This window comes from Anopheles moucheti, chromosome 2 (assembly GCF_943734755.1).
Source record: "Anopheles moucheti chromosome 2, idAnoMoucSN_F20_07, whole genome shotgun sequence".
Lineage (NCBI taxonomy): Eukaryota > Metazoa > Arthropoda > Insecta > Diptera > Culicidae > Anopheles > Anopheles moucheti.
In genome coordinates this window covers 57,692,263-57,714,297 of record NC_069140.1, presented here as the reverse complement: position 1 = coordinate 57,714,297, position 22,035 = coordinate 57,692,263, and the positions used below count along the sequence as shown (strand labels likewise).

At 44.3% G+C, this 22,035-nt stretch overlaps 2 protein-coding genes across 3 annotated transcripts; one reads left to right on the top strand and one right to left on the bottom strand.

Annotated features, from left to right (window-relative positions):
- Positions 1-54: 54 nt before the first annotated feature.
- On the bottom strand, positions 55-2,270 carry LOC128297178 (uncharacterized). The gene is made up of 3 exons (XM_053032776.1): positions 1,987-2,270; positions 786-1,601; positions 55-716 (listed from the first exon to the last, which is right to left on the bottom strand). The coding sequence occupies exons 1-3, from the start codon at positions 2,116-2,118 to the stop codon at positions 285-287; spliced, it is 1,380 nt and encodes a 459-aa protein (XP_052888736.1). The 5' UTR covers positions 2,119-2,270; the 3' UTR covers positions 55-284.
- Positions 2,271-3,782: 1,512 nt separating this feature from the next.
- On the top strand, positions 3,783-14,326 carry LOC128309884 (phosphatidylinositol 4-kinase type 2-alpha). 2 transcript variants are annotated; one of them, XM_053046375.1, is made up of 5 exons: positions 3,783-4,853; positions 10,283-10,401; positions 10,727-10,857; positions 10,942-11,826; positions 12,151-14,326. In XM_053046375.1, exons 1-5 carry the CDS (start codon positions 4,307-4,309, stop codon positions 12,233-12,235), a joined length of 1,767 nt encoding a protein of 588 aa, XP_052902335.1. In that variant the 5' UTR covers positions 3,783-4,306; the 3' UTR covers positions 12,236-14,326. The 2 variants fall into 2 exon arrangements, with proteins under 2 accessions (XP_052902335.1, XP_052902338.1); XM_053046378.1 differs by lacking the exon at positions 3,783-4,853 and adding an exon at positions 7,991-8,260 and having other exon boundaries at positions 12,151-14,036.
- Positions 14,327-22,035: the final 7,709 nt, after the last annotated feature.

Below are 22,035 nucleotides of genomic sequence, written 5' to 3'. Positions count from 1 at the left end.
AAAGAAAGAAATAACACTGTGTACTGTTACAGTGATTGTACATAGTATCAGAGTTTTATTGTCATGGAGTAGCGTAAAGAGTTCGCATAATACGAATTATACATAATAAGCACTTTACTAACGATGCTAAATTAACTACCCTGTAAAATACTGGCCATATTGAGCGGCATGCCCGCCATAGTGAGCCCGACAGGAAGGCACCTTCGAATTCTCAGGACTCGCTAGTAAACAGCATGCATTTTCAGCAGAGTTCGAGGAATATCTAGGGCCATCAAAGAAACATTTTAGAGCATTCCACCATCAATCAGTTCCAGCACCAGCATGGTCATCTTTTGCCGACATAGTTCATTTGGAGGAACGTTCAGTTCGGGGGGCGTTGCTGCTGTATCCGTATCACTTGTATAAAGATCGGGGGCTTCCTCCGAAGAACAAGTGCTGATTGGAAGCATGTCCATCGCGGTGCCAAGTCCAAAGCGGGCACATACCTTGAACTCGTCGTTGATCAGTTCCCACAGGCGCTTTTCCGAGCCGAATAGATTGTCGAATAAATCACCCAAGAGCAGTCGAAGAGATCGTACTAGTTGATGGTGGTATGTCTGAAGCCACTGTTGCAGATTCTTCTTGCGCAGGGAGCCGTCTGTGCAACAGTAGATTAAATAAGCTAGATCGAGGGCCAGCGAACCATGACGAATAAGCTGAAAGTCCACTAAGCATGTCTGCAAACAAGCAACAAAACCATTAACGGTCATTCGTCGTTCAATGACCACTCATTGATTGATCCATACCTCTGCTATTGCACCATCGTCAGCGTATCGGAAAAGAATATTATTTGTCCAGCAATCACCGTGACAAATGACTGAAAGCTCACTCTGACGGGATACTAGATCCACTAGATGTCCGAAACAGTTGCTCAGAAATCCTTCCAACTTTGCCAAGTGTTCCTTTTTCTCCGGCACAGTTTGCCGCACCATCTGAATTGCGTTGCGCGTCAAAACGTCGTAATACTTGCGATACCATTCAGCATTCGCCTGCGAGAAGATACCCTCTTCCAAGGAATTGATCAGCTTTTGGAATTCCATCGGATGGCGCTGTTTGTAGGCGAGACTGACTGCGTGGAACTGTGCCAACTCTCTCAGCACCGCTTCCAGCTGCTCCGGTCCCAAACCAGCTTGGCGATCCGGCATCGTAAATGAACGTACTCGCAAGTCCTCAAGCACGAGCAAATCGTCCCGCGCTAAGTAGCATTGTGGAATCGCCTGAAAGATGCCATTCCCGTCCAACTGTGTGCGTTTTGGATCAACTTCGGCGCTATTCAGATCTTTGCCGTTTTTTCCTGCCGTGCCAAACACCGCATCCAGCTGACGTCGCTGGAAATCGATGTACTCGGGCATGATGGTGTTGTAGAACACAACCTCATTGCGGAACAGTGCTTCGCTTTTGAACGCTTCCCGCTTGATCTTGCAATCTGGTAAACGTTTGCAGATAATGCTCTTTTCCCATTTTAACTTTTTCGAGCTCCCTTCCGGTTGCGTATGGCCTTTCAGTGCAATGCGAAATAATGCAGCCGTGTAGTTGTCACCACGTCCGGATCCGTGTGCTTCCTAGATAAAATATGAATTTTCTTTTAATTAGTCAATCTCGGGCTGTCAAGTGCACTTTTATGCCCATAAAATCATAAACAAACTCGTATTTAACCTTTTGGGTGATAATTTGCCAATATATTTTTAATTCATCAGCTGTCGACGACGTTCATAGCAAGAAAACGCCCCAACGAAAATCAATATTTGTATTCTTGAAGTCCCACAGTAACATTCGCGAAGTATATAAGCTAGTAATAATTGCTTGGCTAATGAAATGTGTAACATTTCGTTTAACGTAATGGCTGGCGTGGTAATTAAGCGCAATTCAACAGATTCATTAGTTGCCATAGTTGATCACTCTGAATACCAACACATTATGTGCTGAGTAAAGTAGACCGAATTGTACCTCATATGAGTCGATTGTTAAATCCGGTTCAAATTTCACAAACAACCGCTGCAATAACTCCAGATCCAAATGTGACGAGGACGTGGATGATGTAATCGAATCTTTGCGATTTTCACTATCGTTCACTCCCATGTTGCGTTCCTTTGGCTTTGTTCGTTATCCTTTGGCACTGGACAATTCACTTCTGATTTTTAGTTTTTCACATTGACTTTACTCAAGTCCTGGAAGACAGTCCTTCTCTAAACGATGCCGTCTTTGGACATATCGAGCACTCGGTCGAAGCGTGGTACGAAAACTCGGCTGTGCCGCGAAAAGATAAAAATCTGCAGCAATATCGATTGGTTCCAACTGCCCCTTTCTCTTGCACGTCAAAAACGTGCTTTTGACGTCGAAATGAAGAGTTTTAAACTGGCCAACCGAAACCGTTAACAATGCTCCTGACCGAAACCGGGAAAACAAACTGAACTGTTTCAGACGGCTGCCCGTGGCCGCACTAAATCTAAACAGCCGAGACGCGAATCTTACGGTAGTGACAACAGCAGTAGCAGCAGCAATTGCATTTGAATCATCTTCACACGAGATTGACCCTTGATCCATCATCAGCATCATCTACCACAGGGTGTTGTTTCGTTAGACACGTTGTCGTACGGCACAAACGTGAAACGAATCTTTGTCGGATGCTGTGCCGCTCTCTTGCCGCAAGCGACCCCTTTTGATCGATTCAATTGGACGCTACCGAGTGGATCCGTTTATTAAATTGATGCACATACTGCCCATAAAATATATCACATTAGAGATAAATAACTAATGGAATTGGTTGGGGCGTGGATAACCATTGGCTAAGGCGGCGCATCACGGAATAGTCGTAAGATAATGATCGCTTGATCTTGTTGTGAAATTACACCAACACCAAAGCTAGATAAAGACCATTATCAAATAATGTCAATCAATTATTCTGGACATAAAAATGGGACACGCTCTAAAACTGGGACCCACGACAGGTTTATGTCCGGGATAACAAATTCGAATGATTGAAAATAATGTGCACATTTTTTAAACATCTAGGGAGATTCGATCGTTACAGAGCTAGGAATGCACTTAAAACAATGCTCATAAAATTCAGAAGCTTGGAGTCAACAGATTGTCTCTTTTCTCTTCCCGGGCACATGCCAACGCAATTTGTCTTGCTCAATCAGATTTTATTGACACAATCGTGCGTTAAAGGTTGTGCATCCCACAATCGTATCACATGTTTCAGAATGGTTTATCTTTGACGTGGTGGTAGATGGTATATTTCATATCGAGCTATTTGCTTTCATTCTATTTCTTAAACTACATTCCTTAATGCCATCATTTTACGTTCAATCGGCGAATCTCGAATCTCGAAAATTACAGAATAGTTCAATAATACAACTATGCCTGGTACTGGTTTCAATGAGAGACATGGAACAAAATTTCCATCATGTCAGCACTTTAGACTTCCATCGCGTGCTTTGTCTGTTTATGCGATCAGCTGATCACATTCGTCCCTTGGTCAAGTTCATCGAAAGATCTTGCGAACAAGAATGCACTTTCTTTTGGTCGCAAAGCACTGAATCAACAAAGCAACATTTGTAGTGTTCCTAAAGCCGCTTCCGATCGTAGGTTATAAACACAGCGAATGACAGTCGACGCGTGACGCAGATAACAGCAACCTGGTGTGTGTGCGTGCTGCGTAGCAAGGGACAAATAAAGTGGTGTTAGTGCGTCAGTAAAAGGCAATCAGTCAGCTTGCTAAATAAAAAAGTGCTAAAAGATATACCAGCTGGGGTGGATCGGATTTGGTTGCAGATTTTCTACAACAATTGTAGTGTTTATTATAAATCTAAACCTCTGCTACGTTGTTGACACTCGTGCGCAACAGTATGATAATTGAATTGTGTGAAAAAAGGCAATATTTTAAGTCCCAACCCGTTGCCCAATAATTGGTGTGTGCTTTGTTGGTAGAAATTGCGTGTCCACCGCAGTACAACACAACGTCGATAATAATGAGACGTTTGCACCAGGCAGCATCACAATAGTCGATGGCAAACAACAAGCGTACGGTACCGAATTCAACACCACGCGCGAAGGACGACGGCTTTTTCGACTTTCCAGCCAATCTAGCGATCGAACTTGGTTTCCCTTGACGAGCGGTGTTCTGCTCGACCTACCATCCAGCTTTGATTGAACCTGTGTGCTTTAGGATCCATCATCCAGTGCAACCGAGACTCCCTTTAGTGCAGTGTGTGAAATATTCGATGGTGTCATCCGTCGGATAACAAAGAACAGCATCGGTCAAATGACCTCCGAAGGAACGCTTGTGGATCTGGACTTCGGAGACACAAGCAGCAGTAATCTTGTCGATACCGTCATCATATCAAACGGACTCACATCCCCAATACTTGCAGCCGGAAACGGTACTCTTCACAACGACCCAAGGTCACCACCGCAGGCCCTGCAGGCGCTCCGCGAAAAGGTGAATCAACTATCGGTCGTTTCCGGTGCGCACGAACATCTACAATCGCCAACGTTGCATCCTGCATCAGGCAACGGTGAACGAGACGTAAGCGATGCGATCGTGAACGACCTGCTACCGCCAAACTCTGTACCGTTGTTTGGCGCCGCGGCAGACAATAAACAGAGCGTGAACAACCAAAGTTCGTCGCGGCTGTCTGCATCTTCAGCCTCGACCGTGGCCACCACCGTAGTGGACACCGGGGACGGTACGCCGCTCGTGCTGCCGGACGTCAGCTTCGAAGGCATCACGCTGGATTCCGGCATCGATCGAGAATCGCAACCCCTGCTGGGGTCGCGAGATCATGAGATTACGTACAATCAATTTCCCGGTAAGTGGCCACATTCACTCACCCACTAACGCACAGCTCTGTGACTCATCAGTTTAAGGGGCTTTAGGCGCGAACGAACTAGCGATTCCCTCGGGCCGAACAAAAGATGATGAAAGATTTGATGATGAAGTGTGACACAACAAACAGCACCTAAAGACATCCGCAGCATTTTAATCTTAAGGCAATAGTCTGCACGTAAATCGCAGCACCCTGAAGCAGCATCATTGTATGAGGCAGAATGCTAAAACGAAAATGAATTACGCTTATCTTGTTAAAGTTGTCAGCCTCATAGATGCTGCTGCGGGTACTCGGTGCGCCGCTAGAGACTGTAGGTAATGGTCGAGCGTTTGTGCATTGGTCATGCAATGAATGGATGTCATACGTAGGAAAACCTACAACTGCTCTCATTCCATGTCGTGTAATGACCACCATCGTTGTGGTTGGGTAAAAAACAATCCCCGGCGGTACATTTGCTGCCAATGTGAGCAGTGTTGTTGCCGCAGTTACTGTCTGGCAGCTTATCGCCTTTCTTGTCGATGCTGGAACATGATGCTGTGCCCAATAACAACAAATCATTGCTAGTCAGCAAAAGGATTTGTTGTAAGCCAAGTAATCTACTCTAGAAGAGACGAAATCTCAATTACGAGCTAGTAGTGTTGCATTGGAATACGCTACTTTGGCGTGATCCGTTCCTTATCATGTTTAATGAGACAAATAGTTTGTGTTCTATTTTTGGTCTTTTTACTTAGAATCTTACTAGGTTCTTTAATCAGAATACGCACTGTTATCTCTTTTGTTTCGAATTTGTTACATCATTTACATTTGATTACCATTCACTAATCATATTTCTTATCAAATAATGATGAAGCTGACTTGCTTTACAGAAACTTTACTTGATGTGCTTTGTGCAAACGAGAATATTTCTTTCCTCTCCAAATGTTAATATACGAATTACGAATGGGTTATATGACACGATTGTTTCGTTATCTAATGAATACGAAATAAAACTAATGGCCAAGGTTCAATTATATTACTGTGTCCCTTTCCAATCCACCCTGCTCCGTCGTGCACATTTAACCTTGGCAGTGAAGCACGAACCATTTCGTTTGTTCGTTATTTCTTTCCACTTCGAACAAAATCGGAACGATTGGAAGCAATGGCCATCGGCTTCTTCATAGGTTATTTCTGTGTCTATGTGTTGGAACAGCTCAAAGAAGCTATAAAATATGGCCTTTTACTTAGCCATTGTACGCACTAGCAATTAACAATATAGTTTCGCTTCTCTGCAGAAGAAGTAAACACTCCATTGATAAAGAAACAATACTAAAATATATGTTTTCAATCGAATGAAGTAGAAAATCGAAGAACGAGTATATATTAGGTTGTTTCTTAGTTTAATAGATTGTTAAATCCGTTGTTAAATAAGCTTCTTCCAGTTCAAGGACAACACGTTTTTCGAAAATTGTGTAAAAGAAATGAATTCGATCATCAGCTTTTCCTAGCTTATAGCTTTCCTCACATAAGAAAATTAGTTACAAGAGTTTTTTAACCTTTACGGTAATTGTTTTCCTTAGCAACTACAACGGAACCTGTGTTTTGGCTTCCCGGACCGTCAGTGTAACGAACAAACTTTGTTTCTCTTGCAGTCCGCTTCATGTTCTTGCATCGTAAAGCTTCGAGCGTACGCACAAACTGGTCGGAAAAAGCTCCGAATGGAAACTTTGGCAGCTTTCAGCAAAACGAGTACACTGTTTCGCGGAAAATAATATTGTTCTGAAGTAATCCTAGCGACGGTTGCTGTATTGATGACGACACACAATGCATACGCACATGCTCCACTGTGGAGCTTTCCATTTGTCGGCCACGTTACTCCACGTTGACAGTCGGAGAAGTTTCGTCTCCCAGTTTTCCCTCAATGCCACATGTTTTTCTTTGCGAATACAACGTGCTGCGATACCATGGTTCACAACGCTACTACGCTCTTGTTTGGGTGTGTGAAATTTAGCCCCTGCTGGTGGTCGTCGTTTTAAGCTCGACTGATTTTCCTGCACCGGCATCGGCCACTGTCGGCGAGAGCTTTGGAGCTTCAGACGTACCGAGTCGTGGCGCCATCCGCCAGTTGAAGTTTTCACTTTCGAGCGTGTATACGGCCACCGTACGGTCGGTCGGTCGGTCGGGTTGCCCCCGGGAAGATACCTGCACTAACCCGGACCGCTACTGCTTTGCTGTTGTCGCTGGCCATGGTTTTTCCGTGATTCGTGTTGCTAAGAGAAAGCTTCGCCTAAAGCAGGGAGATGTTCTGCCATTCGCCGTGTTGTGTTTCCTTTTGTTTTCCTTGTACCATACATTCCACTAGCAGGCCGTGACGACATCGCGCCTTGCGTAGCGAGTGAAAATTTGTGTGCACTTCGGAAAAAGCAAATCACACTTAGACAGTTTACGTCTGTCTCGTGTTCGTGTTTGTGTCTGTGTGTATGTGTGTAGTTCATGTGATAAGCAGTGTAGAATTTTGTTGTTTCCATCTCACATCTGGCACAAGTGCGATATATTTCAACATGCCTGCTGTACGTACTACGTCGTAGTTATCGAGAAATTTGATGACGTGATCTTGACACTGTTGTCAAGGCAGACTATACCCCATCGGTACAATTCCGTTTGGTCTGAAGTAAGCTGAACAATTCCACACCAGCGATTTTCTTGCTTACGACGAGGACGAGGACTTAGCTGCCCGAAGGATTATTATGCCGTCGCGTCAAGGAAGCGAAGGTCGCACGTGTAGGAGTGGACACCTCGTAATTAAGTTACACCAACGCAACAGTACCAGCAGCAGAATCACACAAAGGAACCAGCGGGTGGCATTTTAAAGTCCCCAGACAGCTTGCCTCTTGTACACCCCCTGCATGTGGCAATGCTTGTGGAAAACTCGAACATTTTCATCCTGGACGACAGTAACATCGTCGCACCGCTGAACGGTAGCGACATCCTGTCCGAGGATGAACCAGAGCGTCGTACCACACCGTCCGCTTCCCTGCCGCAGACGGAAGGATCCCTTTCGGTGATCAATCCCACGTACCTGCTTGGCACGGACCTGTCCACCACTGGGACAGCTGTTTCCTCTACGATAGCGCACCGGCTGATAGACCACGGACCGGGCACCCCGTGTAACATTATCGCACCGCCAGATGATCCGCATGAAGTTGTGTACGATGTGCTGCGGAAGGGTATCGAACGGCCAGGCGTAAAGCAGTACGACACCGGGCACACCTTTCACTTCAATACCGCCATCGTTTGCTTGGCTGAGGAAGCATCCGGTGCGGGCGTCCACGGCGGTTCCACCCGTGTCGAATGCATCAACGGAGAGTTTCTTATCAATGACGACGATTACTATCCGTACAACGATATTTCAGGTACGGTTGTTTCGCCAGCGGAAAAGAGTGGTTTATCGACAAGAGTCAAACTTTGCTGGTCAGCCTTTCGAAAGGGGGAAGAATGGTCTCTCTTTCGCTCGCATGACTCACAACCGTACGAGCATACCAGGAATCGCATTCGCCTGCTCATTTGTTTGGGCACAGTCACGTGGTGTTCCCCCAATGGTGACACGTGAAACCCTTCTGAGCGGAACTAGGTCTGTGAGATTTTGTCCAGCTGTGCTGGGAGCTTCATTTGTTTTGCTTCATTTGCGTAGCATGTATCAGGGCAAACGCTAATGTGAAACCCCCGAAAGGAAATGGTGAAGAAATGTTGTTTGCGGACATCCTTGTCTGTGGTTAGCGGTTTTGCTGTGGGGGCGTGTGGTTACGATTTTTCTAGAACGCTGGAACCGAACGCACCGTATTCCGGCAGCAATAGCTCCGTGGATGGACAGAATAGAACCTGAAGAACACGAAAAGGATATCGATCATGCGATTACTTAATGACACGGCACTGCAAGTTATCTTTCAGGCGTGCGAAGTGAATGTACATTGCAATCGTTTTGCCATTTTGTGCACTCATTGCACACTGAAATAATGCACATCTGCACTCTCATACTAGTGCACTCAAGTTTCGCAAAAGGGAAACATTCGTATCGATTTGCCTCGAACGTTTCATTCCATTGCACCCTGTTCCCTGGGACATCTTGTTCTTAGCCACACCGATGGCGTTTTCGAAGCATAAGTAGTGTGTCTTATAAAACGTGACCTTGTGCATCGATTGGTGGGACCATCGTCATTTCCGTACTTTCCAAAAATAATCCGAACAATTAGGTTTTCTTCCCACAATATAGCCACAGCTCATTGTGTGCGGCTCTATATTGTTTATTGTGCTATATTTGGCTTGCGAAAATTGAATGCAAAATTCCCATCGTAGAATGGGACATCTCATCCTCCCATTACTACTACCCGTAAAACCCATTCCACCATCGTCAGATAACGTTTACTGGCGAGAAGCCAATTTTGTGTTATAATTTGTGTCCTTACGGACGAGAATATGTCATTAAAATACATTTTTCGTCTAAGGATCTTTCAGCAATATACCATGTGCATAATATGTATGCCAGCAGTAGCTCGCCGTGATAGTACCGTGCACAGATCAAAGCGTGAAGAGTCCCAGTCAGTCAAAGTTTCGCACGAACGTGGGAAATCTTTAATCGGATTTGCACGGACAACCGATGAAGAAAGCTGTGCCACCTGACACAGATGCCCGCGGCCCAACCCTACCCGACTACCTTTACGGTAAACAACCACAAGAAACTACCGCAGGGTTTTTGTGAAAGGACCCACTAATTAAAATTAACAAACCCCGTTTTCCCTTCAGACTGTTGTTTGGTGTGGGTTTTGGACCACAAAATGAAACGAACTGAATCGAAACGTTGTATTTCTCCTTTTCGCGATAACCTCATTCGTGCGCGCGCTACCTTAGAACGGCAGTGGCGTTGCGTGTGGAGCACGGTTAGCAGAGAACGGTGTTCTTGCGAATGGCAGTTACATGTAGACGGTGTTTCCGACGCACACCACCTAGCGATTGTTACAAACGTTGGCCGATAAGAACTTGGGTGCACCGGTCGTTTAGTGTTTTCGAATCGCCTGCATATACATGCTCAGAATGTTCTGATTGCCAACGTGACTCATAGTATTCAGCAAGGCAGAACAGAGCCAGGTAAACCACCGAAAAATGGCCAGTTGCACCAAGAGGCACTACACATTGGAGAATGGAAATATTTCCTGCTAAATTCTATAGTAAAAGAAACATGTTCTGGTTATGCTGATGTTATTATCTAAACGAAACGTTCGCTCGTGAGATATAGAGCACATAGTGCTGAAAAGAAATCAAAATCGCAATCTGGATTTGAATTGCAAAAGACTCTGCTCTCCATTACAGTTGAAGTTTAACTACTTACGAAAGTATTTACAAACATAACTAATCGATTGTACATCATTATTCTTTTCCAGATGATCCTCACTTCAGTGATCTAGTGTACTCTGCAGAAATAGCGATCGATGCTGGCATCTATCCGGAACGTATCTACCAAGGAAGTAGTGGATCGTACTTCGTCAAGAATCCCGCCAAAGTAAGCCAATGTTCTCAATACCATTTCTTCCATTCGAAATTGCTCATTCTTCAACGGAATGTTCCTCGAGAAATATGCTGAGGGTAATCCATCCGGCAACGAAGAGCATATAGTAAACGCTTTACCCAAACGATTCTCATTCAAATCGTTGCGTGATGATTTGAATGTATGGGGAATTTCTATTTCATGAAGTGGTTTATAAGAAATTTTGGTATGAATCGTACAATTAATATCCCATTCGCCCGAAAGCTGGCCTGCAATTGTCCCTGGTGTTTGTTAAACCACTAAGAGGTGCTTTTGTTTTGCTTGTGTTTTTTAATTGCAGAAAGTAATTGCCGTTTTCAAACCAAAAGATGAAGAACCGTACGGAAGGTTAAATCCCAAGTGGACCAAATGGATGCACAAACTGTGCTGTCCGTGCTGTTTTGGACGCGCCTGTCTGATACCGAACCAAGGGTAAAGGAATGAAAATGTGCCTACGACATAGTATTCGATTTTTCATCCAGTTTCTTCGTTTTGTCCATTCACTACACACCGCAGGTATCTCTCGGAAGCCGGAGCTAGTCTAGTGGACCAAAAACTAAACCTAAATATCGTACCGAAGACGCGCGTTGTACGACTTGTCTCGGAAACGTTCAACTATCCGCGCATCGATCGGCAGAAGGCTCGCATAAAGAAAACGATCAAGGAGCGCATTCCGGCGGCACGATTCAATCGCATGTCGCTCCCACCGAAGACCGGTTCGTTTCAGCTGTTCGTCGATGGGTACAAGGATGCCGATTACTGGTTGCGCCGGTTCGAACAGGAACCGCTGCCGACGCGACTGGGCCAAAAGTTCCAGCTACAGTTCGAGCGGCTGGTAGTGCTGGACTACATCATTCGAAACACGGATCGGGGCAATGACAATTGGCTGATAAAGTACGATCAGCCGTCGATCGTGCCAACCAGCCCGACAGCAACCAGCCCGAACGGTGTGAACGGGCTGGCGAATGGGATGAACGGTGGCGGTGGGTATATACCGCGCAGTAGCAGCCGGCTGGAGATGATGGAGCACACGGACTGGAATCTTGTGCAACTGCCCGAAATACGGATCGCGGCCATCGATAACGGGCTCGCGTTTCCGTTCAAACATCCCGACTCGTGGCGCGCCTACCCGTACCACTGGGCCTGGCTGCCGCAGGCAAAGCAACCCTTCAGCCAGGACATCAAGGATCTGGTGCTGCCGTCGCTCTCCGATCCGAACTTCTGCGAGGAGCTGTGCAACGAGCTGTACGAACTGTTCAAGCAGGACAAGGGCTTCGACCGGGGCTTGTTCGAGCGGCAGATGTCTGTGATGCGCGGTCAGATGTTGAATCTGACCCAAGCTTTAAAGGACGGCAAGAGCCCTGTGCAGCTGGTCCAGATGCCGGCCGTCATCGTCGAGAGGTTGGTCCGATTTTCACGCGCCGCTTCCGGTGCGGAGACGATGTGCTTCTAAACAGGAGTAGTGACTCTCTGTGATTCCGTTGCCTTAACACAATGCTTTTATAGTTTTGCTCCCTCTATTCCGATCCGTTGTTCCGATGTAATGACTTACCTAGTGCCATTAACAGTAAACAAAGTGTTTTATTCTAACTAATGAAACTTGCATGTTTTGATTTATTTACTCACACCGCTTTGCTGTGCACCCTGTTGAGTTATGGCTAATGTTACGTGTTTGCAAACGTTTACTAAATGTGTTTTCTATTTTCATCCATCTTTACGTTTCAGATCGAAGGTTAATCCGGGATCTTCGAGATTTTTCTCATTCCAGCAGCGCTTCCAAAATAAGAGCCCATTCTTTTCCTGGTGTTAAGAAACGGTAAAACGGTAGGGCCAATCCGCCGTACAAGACATGGTACATGGTACAGAAAAGGGGAAATTAGCGTCAAAGAGCCAGTGGGCCGTTTTACCGACTCGCTGTGTTGACATGCGGAAAACACTTGGCCAGGTAGCACGGGCAGCGTGTAATGGAACGGGGTGGGACTCCCCTACTACTGCACGTCGATTTCGGAAAAATGGTAACAGGAAGATCTGCATATATAGTTCTATAAATTACACAGTCGCTAACAAGAGGTAGCGTTCGTTTCGTGTACTCTCTTGTAAGGCGATAAAAGTGCAGTTAGTTAATTTCAACACTAGCAAACAAACCAGAAAGCAAAGAGGAGAAAAAGAAATACCTACTACCAACAATAAGTGCAACGGTACATATTACAAACATTTATACATGTATAAATAGGAATATTTAAATCAGGTTGAAATCAATCACATCCGCATCATAATTTGTTCGAAGGGCAGAAACCGTACTCTAGGAATCGTCATTTCATCACAACGAGGCTCCGCACTGGAAGGGATTAGCGAAGCGAAATTAGTAGCGCAGTAGCAAACAGGACCAGATCGTCCCAGAGTACACAGTATCTATCTCAGGCTGGCGGTAGGAACGGTTGGGTGGCATCACCTAGTTTTTTAGTTAGTTTTATTTCCCGCATACGCGAGTGTGCGAGCGCGAGCTTGTGCGTTCCCTATTTTGTTTTTCTTCCGTTTGGCTTTCATATCCCGTGCGTGGCATTCTCTTTTCGGTGAAGCAAAAAAGCAATGTGTATAATAGGAAGATGTCCACATGTTTTGTTCCTTTTGTTGTGTTGAGTTGTTGAGACGATCTGCGGTAAGCTTGTGTTTCTGTATCTAGAGTAAGTGTAGGTAAGCGCTAAAAGTGAAACGAACAACGTAACATTATCAGTACCAGGTAACTGCATAATCAAGTTATATTCCCCCCCACTAGTCCTTTATATTAAACGCAAGTAATCGATTATCGAACAGTGTAAGTAGCGCGGTACCGACCGGGCCACATAATGCGTCCGTTCGCTGTTTCGCAGGTAAGCGGTCAGAGCGTAGTTTTCAATCAAAGCGATGTAACGTTTAGCGTTCGGTTTCCGGATCCCCGCCGACGGGGCAGTTGTAGATAGATGCTCCTCTCTCTCGCTCGCCGGTCTCCCCGATCCCTAACAGGTCAGACAGATCCCCCATCCCTAGGACTCACATATAGGCTCCTCTTGAACTTCATTTACGGAACAGCATCCTAGAAAACGAATGATCGATAAAAGGCAGCAACGCCTAGGTTAGGAAACGGGTGGGCAGGAAGCAGGAAGAGGAGCGGCCAGGTGTATGTGTTCGTGCTGTGCGTGTGTGTGAGTGTGCCTGAAAGAGGAGGTGTTTCTGAAATAGATAGAACAAAAAACCCACTGATGATAATGTAGAAGTGTGATGCGGAGTGCATCGTGGCAAGCGCCGAGCAGCACGGCACGCATCGATCAGTTCAGTGCAATTACAAACGATCGAAAATTCCAACAGGCCACCAGTTTTGTAATGCGCGATTGAACGCGACGGGAACGTGGTAATAGAGAAGATACGTATATTTATATTTCTCACCTTTCTCTGCTCTTGATTACCTTCTTCACTTTCAATTGCGCTGTAGCTATTTTGGTGAACATTTCTTTCCGTTTACTTTCTGGAATCTGTTTTGTAAAATATAATTCAAATTATTAACACACATCGTACGTTGCTGTTTTCTTTCCCAAAGACCATTATTGAGAACCTTATATGATAGAATAGGGTTCCTTGTTTAGGAAATTGATCGGCTGAACTAAAAATACGTAATGACAAGAAAGAATAAGGAAGGGGATGGGATAGAAAGGAAAAGTTTTATTTAATTTAATCATGGTATTACTTAAATTAACCCTTATTGTCGTAACATTTGATTGAATTTGTACTTAGTTGTTTTTTTTTTCACTTCATGTCCCCTAATGGTCTAATGTTTCATAAAATAATAGTAGCAACACTAGCATTTCCCGTTCAAGGGCAGCTTCTCTTGGTGAACGTCATCGTAGCGTGTTCAGAACATGGCACTTTATCGGATATTTAGGTTGACTTTTAACTTCAGGTTGATCTCATTATATTATGAATATGTGATTTTACAAATAAAGTTCTTGAACCAAATAAAACGCATTATGTGTTATTTTTAAACAAAGAAGAAAGTATTTGTTCAATTGAACTGTTTCTAGAGCTGTGAGATAAAAGAAATGGAAAGAGTGAAATTCTTATATGCTGCCTTTTCCCACACACTTAACCCAGTGCGGTTCTCGAATTACGAAGATGCAATAATTTGCTTGTTTTTATGTGGATTTCAAAAGTATCAGTTTTGTATTTTGCCAATTATTAAATATTCGCTGAAGCACATTTCTTTTTATATTAATTTATAATTTTTATCGCGCAAAAAAAAGGACAAAATATGTTTGCGCCATCTTTTGGCTATTTGTAGAACTGTGCACTGCTGGCGACATTTATGTTCAAATACGCAAAACATGTGTCGTAGCTAGCGTCATCTGTTGAATGTAAACAGTACTATGCGGTGCTGACGTCATGTATAGAGTGTAAACTGTACTATAGTCAGTGCTAACACGTGTGCATCTATGTAAAAGACGTCCTCGGTATTTCATCCATTTCTTTTTTTTTTTGGCTTAGCACGGGTCTGCAAAGTTACCAATAGCTATTTACAATAGTTTCTTCTGTTCACCCCTTATTTTATTGCTACGGATTTCAACGGAATGTTCAGCAATTTTCACTGAATTTTCAAAAGCAGTTTTCGTCAATATTTTCCAACGGACATTTTCAACAGTTTTCCATTAGTTTGTCCAGAACGAAGTTTCCACCAGTTTTTTTCTTCATTTTCATTTTTTGCTTCATTTTTAGTATTAAATAAATAGCTTCATTATATTCCACATATTTGTCGTATGTCTTGAGCAAATTTCAACTTCTACACGTTCGGTTTTCGAGTTTGGTACGCGAAGGAAAATAAAGTTCTCGTTTGAATTTATACCAAAAAGTCTATCATCGTCGATCGATTATATTCTGTAATTTTAAAACCACCAAATGCTCAATGATTCAATTGGTTTTATGAACGATACGCTCTAGGGTATCCGTACCGAGATTGCGACAAACACATCTCTCCAACACACGCGATAAACTAATTAAAAGTACCGCGAAATGGCACCAGCAAAGTTTTGCAGATAGCCGCCTAGACCTACCATCCTTGTCGCTGAATAAACGAAACCGACCTAATTTCCAACGCTCCGTTTCGCAAAAGGGACGTAGCAATAGTAGTGACCGCGTTTCTTGTGCATATGTTGTTTGCCTGTTGGTGTTTTTTTACGAGCCACCACTGCCGCGAAGGATGGCATTTTTGTCGACCAACACACACATTACTAGCGATGAGCGTAACGGTACGGACACAAAGGATGAAGATGTCCTGTTGCACGGAAATGAATCTTTAATGTGCCGATGGCCTTTCCGCTCGAAATGCCTCGAGCTGTAATCCGCGACCTGGTGAGCCGGTGGTAACGTGTGTTTGATCGATGGCTGTGGCATATCGGTACCATGATGTGCACGTGGTCGTGTCCGAGCCTGTCTGTACTACGTGACCTGATTGGCTTAGCGCGGATGGCGGGTATAATGCGAGGTGGTTGTAGTTTGTAATGTTTTCCAAACCTGGCCCAGGACTGCCTCAATCGTAAGGCAATTGGTTTCCTACTTGGTTCAAGTGTTTGTCGTCATGTCACGTAGGGTTTGTTATTTTGGAGAACTCTGTCCACTTTGTTCATGGTTGCTTTACTAGAAACTGAAAGCCTGACGCTTGCAGGAGTCTTAGTCGCCTAAAACAGGTTATCTAAACCCTTTCAGACAGCGTGCCTATCGTGCCAATTATCAGTCCGTGTGATAGGGGCAGCGTCCTTGGTATTTCTCATTATGTAACAAGTTCCCAGAAGTATGGAGTGGTGAATGTGGTCCACAATGAAGAAGCCATTATTGCTGATAGTGTGTTCTATTCCTAGAAATCTTCAACTCGATTATTTCACTTGAACATTCGAAACCATGCTACAACGAATGAACCATTGAGTGTCGTGGCGTCCCAAGTAATGATGTCGAGATTTTCATAGGCTACACTTCATGTTGCAATAGTATTACCCCCCTAGACTTGCTACTAGCTTCAACTCCTCGAACAAGTCATGTAACTCTAGTCTCCTTGACTATAGCTCGACGGAAGTGCTTGTAGTTCGATTTTCCTCCCGTAAATACACAGATAGTATTCAATCGCTGGAAATATTCATCCTTCGACCTAGTTAATCTAGCAATGTTTGAAGATGTTTGTCTACTTATGTCCTTCTACAAACATCGAATAGAATAAGGAGGATACTATCGTACACCATTTTAGCCAGGGATTCTACAATATCTTCCCTGCAAGTTACACGTAAATCAACGTGGATTTTAGGCAGATACTTACCAGGTACTTCAATTTAAATCAAGTCTACTCAGTGGAGGATCAATCCGCTTGGAGGCCCAGGGGCATTGAGGCCCTTGAAATGAGACAAAGCGACCTACAATCCAGCTTCGAATAAGTAAAAATCAACAAAGTCAGAAATGGTATTCCAAGAACCATGAGGTTGTAATATCAAATGGAAAAGAGAGTTCTAATGATTGCAATATGATTTCATTCATATTCTATGACAATGCTAGCTATGTCGTAGTACACTGACAGATTGTGTCGGTTATAACATCATTACCGGCTTGCAAACTTGCAGAAATTGTGGCAATCGGAATTCTAAACACAATACTCCTCCACAACACTGTTCCGAAACACGCAGGCAGGTCATTTTCAAGGTACAATCGGTGAGAGAAAAAAATACCACTCCACGAGTATCGCAATGGCAATAGCTGGCGAATATTACGGAAGTGAAAACAAGAATGGTTTCTATTCTAGCATCTAACGATAGGATCATTTACGAACAGTTGTGTAACGTTATGTAGCGCAACCGGTCTGCACAAGACAGGACCACGGAAAAATTTCATCTGGACCACCAAACCTCCGTACGCAGCATTGACTATCCTACGGGTAAATAAAGTAAAAAAAGTCAGAAATGGTAGGCTTCAACATCCTGAGGATGTCGTGCCGATAAAGGAGTTTCAGAACACTGCATACTTCTCTTGCGTAGCCGTGTAACCGGGCCGATATGGCTTGTCAAATAGAAACATATGTTTTATATAACCAAGGAATATATTATCGATAAATTTTTTACCTTTTTAATTAGATTTTGTGCTATAGCACAATTTATAAATTAACTCTGCTGTTAATTCGCGGTCAAATTTCGCCAGGCGCCTCTTTTTGTACCCTTCGGAGCCCCCTCTAGCCTAAGGAAAGTGGGCCTATGTATACACCTTTTACTACTACACACATTTTGTTCGGGCCCCCGACACGGCGAGGCCCTTGGCGACCGCCTACACCGCCTACCGTTTGATGCGCCGCTGAGTCTACTACACTTACTACTTACTTACTACTACTTACTTACTTAACTGGAGCTACATCCGCTTCGCGGTCTTGACATGCTGCAGGAGTGCTCTAAACCGCTCACGGTCGAACGCCGTCGTCTGCCAATTCATTATCCCGGCCTTTCTGGATCACTCCATCTTAATTTGGGCCTTACACGACGTCTGCTCTGTCCTTGAGGAGGACCTAAAACGACTTTACGGGCTTGATCGTTTGGTGTCATTCTCATGACCTGACCAACCCACCGGAGCCAGGCGAGTTTAATCCGTTACACGATAGTCCGCCGTACAGCTAATAAAGCACGTTATTATAGCGACTCCTCCATAGTACTCCCACACATACGGGTCCAAAAATCCTTTTGATCATCTTTCTCTCGAACGCGGCGAACGAAGGGTTTCGTCGGATAAAGTTCATGTCTCGAAGGTGTGTGTGAGTACTGGAACCATGTAAGTTCTATACAGTCCCTGCTTCGTTCGTGATCATCAGCACTCTAGCGCGTATCTCAACATCAATGTTACTGTCGGTGCTGACTTTTGACCCATGATAGGTGAAATTTTGGACGAATTCAAAAGTGCGCTCACCTATTTGTACGTCACCCCTGCGTAAGTTGGGATTTGTTAGCATTGGTGCCACCACCAACTTGAGTTTTGCCTCGTTAATCTCTAACCCGAGGTTTTCCACCGCCTGCTCAATCCTTTGGTAGGCATCTGCCACGTAGGTCAACCGTAAACCAATTATGCCTATGTCATTATCGTATGCCAGGAGCCTAATTGTAGAAGGTGGTCCCCAAAGATTCCATCTCTGAGTCGCGGATGCCGCGTGCCGGATGTCCGACTGCTTCATGGTGAAGATATAATCAGAGGATGATTTTTCGTTTCGAAATCCCCTCTGATAGTTTCCAACTACCTTTTCAACGAATGGGGCAAGACGATCTGGTAGTATAGGAGAGAAAATAAAAGGCAGTGCCTTATTATTCTTTAGGTTGGTCGGTTGGTCTTTCGGATTTTGTCATTGATAGGTGGCTATCATCAGATATCAATGACAGTAGCAAGATATCGTCTGCTAGTGCAGCCTTTGGCTGATCGTCTACCTCTCAGTCTACTACAGCTGACTAGATAGAGACAGGATCAATTGACAGCAGTGTTTGATGAATCAGACTCATGAATCTGAATGGAAACTGCATCTCTATTTCAAACATTCATCAATCCTCAAAGATTCTTCCATTTTTCCATGCCCTCCAAGGAGTTTTTCCCTTATGTAACTCCCCCCCTTTCTTCGCTCTCCTTACTGTCATTAGTTACCAATAATGGGTCAGTTCCTCGAACTACCAATGCCTCCAAGGGGCTCTTAGGGTTCATGTATCTTATGAAAGTCGATTCTTGATTTGAAAGACTTTCTCTCTCTAAAGATTCATATGAATGACTCTTCTCAAAACATTCATGAGGCGCAACAAAGTGGAGCTCAATATTCGTCGGCGGGGCCAAGAGCTGGGGAATTACAACAAACATTATATCATTTAAAGTCATCATCCTTCCTTCGTCATTGAGTAAACATCCCCGAAATGGGAAATGTAAAACTTTGCTTCTCCGTTCATGCAAAATACGAACCACACCTAACCTGTGAGCATTCCACCGTCTTACTCACACTTACCAGGTGTAAAACCCGCCCCAGATAGTTTACCTTTTGCATTCTGTCAGCCGTAGGGTCACCGTTGGAAATGTTTGCTACGAGTACGGTACGGTACATACAAAGTCGACCTATGTACACCCACAAACATCCTGCGTTCGGTCGACCGTGAAGCTTACGGTACGGTTCTTGGCGCCGGCATTGTTCGTTTGTATTAGTTTAACCGCGTGCTCGCAGGACGATGAGGTTCGGAGGGTAGAATGATCCCTACCGAATTCTGTTAGTTTTGACCTGCATTCGCTAGTTTTTTCAATCCATTTTCCACTCCATGCCCCCCAACCCCGCACCCTCTATCCCTTCCTTCTTCTCTTCACGCTTACCCATCCCCATCCGATATCTGAAAATTTGCTTTCACGAGCCTAGCCGAAACGGTCCGCGTTGTCTCTGACTGTGCCATGGTCCGTTGGGTCGCACCATCAGCGACTTTTATTTCGGCATTCGCTCTTTCAGTTTCGCTTTTAGGTTCGGTCGGTACGGTACGAATGTTACTCCTTGCGTTCGTTTCGTGCGGGTCTTAAATAGTAAGATCCCTCCAACTGCATGGAAGCAAGCGTCAGAGGTTCGTTTTATTATATTTGCTTCTGTTTTGTGAAATATTAGCTATCTATTAGCCAACCAACAAATCCATCGTTACGTGTGAAAATTATCCAGTATGACGATAGTTTGGTCGTGCTCCAGTGTAACCGATGAGGTTTGTGGCTAAAGGCTAAGGCTACTAAAGTGCATGGATGAATAATGCGAATGGAAATCACAGTTCATATTAACAAGATGCACAAGCAAGATAGAAAAAGAAAATAATTAGTGACTCATATTAACATCATATTAACTCAACAAAAAAAAAACTATGCGCGAATTAAAGCAAGTTTTTAAATTTGAACAAAAGTGGTGAATTGATAGTACGGTGAAAATCCATCTTAATGATAATAAATTAACAAAAAAACATTTAATTGTGCAACATAGTTCCAGTATCTTGCACCACACTGTGGTTTCACGCTTGATTAACATTTCCTACATGGAAAGGAATAACAAAAAAAAAAAAACAGTCCACATTAAATTTCCGCACACGCATTCGTTCTTTAAAATCACTCGTCGGTCTTTGGACTTTATTCACTTCGGAAAAAGTTACTTTTCTCGTTTTTTAAACACTTCAGGGTGAAACATTTGAACAACTATAAACGTTCGATTACGTAGCATCAATTCAAAGGACATTAACGTGGCGTAAAATGGAAACGATCCTTTTTCCGTTCCTTTCCCTCTGTTGTTCCCGTTAACGGGGAAAAAAAGTGCATTTCATTGCGTAAACCGAAGTTCTCAACGACCGAACAGAAGTACTAGAAATCATTAGTGTCTCAATGGAATCACAAGTGTAGCATGCATGATAAGGATGATGCTTAATTTCATGCAACTTCCACAACGTGACACCACAACAATAAACACATACAGTAGAATAAATGGGATAAAGAACAACACACACACATATACATACACAAATCCATTACACCTGCTGGCATGCGGACTTGCTCACCGTGGCTCGCGAGTCGTCCCTCGTGGGAGCATTACTATTTGACCTGGAAACGAAAACAAACTACCCACCCACGAAAAGCAGGTCATGTGGCAGTGAAAAAGCAACATTCCTCGCTCCCTACGTATGCTGCACAGTAGGCCGCATTTTTGCTCCGTTCGCCGAAAAATGGTACCGGATACTGGCTTAGCTATCCGTCACGATGGAAATGCAGTGCGAACATGGCATTGCAACATCCTAGCAGGCTACGAAATGGTTGTAGCGCTATAAAGTAGGTTCAGTTTTAGTGAATATTTCATCCCGAACGGACCCGAACCAGTTCCGTTTGCCGTTCAAAGCTCGAAACTGACCAAATTTAGGTTCGAAATTTTCACGCTGTTGCTGTTGTTGTGCAACCGTTCGAACCCGTAAGTTCAAATCCCGATGGCCGAAACAGTCGTACACGTGGCGGACGGGTGAGTTGAGTGGCATTGTTATTTTTTTGTTTTGCTTTGTGATTTTCGAAGGCCACGGATGCTCTTGGCCCCAATATGCTTCTGGAGTTAGTTAAGACCGAACTGGGCGAGCAACATAAATATAGGTTTTATTGATTTAATATTCCACTTCGACAAGATCGAGAGAGCAGCAGGGTGGAAGCAAATAAACTACGAAGTTGAATTGTTTCAAAAATATCCCGTGTTAATCAGAGCTGCGTGTACTATCCATGACCTTTAACAAAAACACGTGATGCAACGCGAACTTCCCAACTTCCTCCCACAGAGTGTGCTCAGTGCCAGCAGAGAGTCCATGTGCAACAGAAGGAGTCACTGTCTACTGCGATGAACGGACTGGTGAATTAGGGTCCGACATTCCGTGTTGGCCAGCATCGCCGATTGGGCCGTGTGAATTAGCAGCCGATTGGCCAGCTGAATATCCTGCTACGCTGATAACACCGACGCACTCTGACGGGGCGAATTGTGCTGCACCCTGCGAGCAACCCGTTACCATCGTTGACGATTGTTCTGTTCCAGTTGGTTGTGCTAGCACCGAA

Excerpts from the sequence above, each read along its gene's own strand:
- LOC128297178 (XM_053032776.1), bottom strand. The coding sequence starts at position 2,118 with ATGGGAGTGAACGATAGTGAAAATCGCAAAGATTCGATTACATCATCC. Across the intron at positions 1,602-1,986 it reads TAACAATCGACTCATATGAG|GAAGCACACGGATCCGGACG; the intron begins GTACAATTCGGT and ends TATTTTATCTAG. Across the intron at positions 717-785 it reads ACGATGGTGCAATAGCAGAG|ACATGCTTAGTGGACTTTCA; the intron begins GTATGGATCAAT and ends GCTTGTTTGCAG.
- LOC128309884 (XM_053046375.1), top strand. The coding sequence starts at position 4,307 with ATGACCTCCGAAGGAACGCTTGTGGATCTGGACTTCGGAGACACAAGC. Across the intron at positions 4,854-10,282 it reads TACGTACAATCAATTTCCCG|ATGATCCTCACTTCAGTGAT; the intron begins GTAAGTGGCCAC and ends ATTCTTTTCCAG. Across the intron at positions 10,402-10,726 it reads TCGTCAAGAATCCCGCCAAA|AAAGTAATTGCCGTTTTCAA; the intron begins GTAAGCCAATGT and ends TTTTAATTGCAG.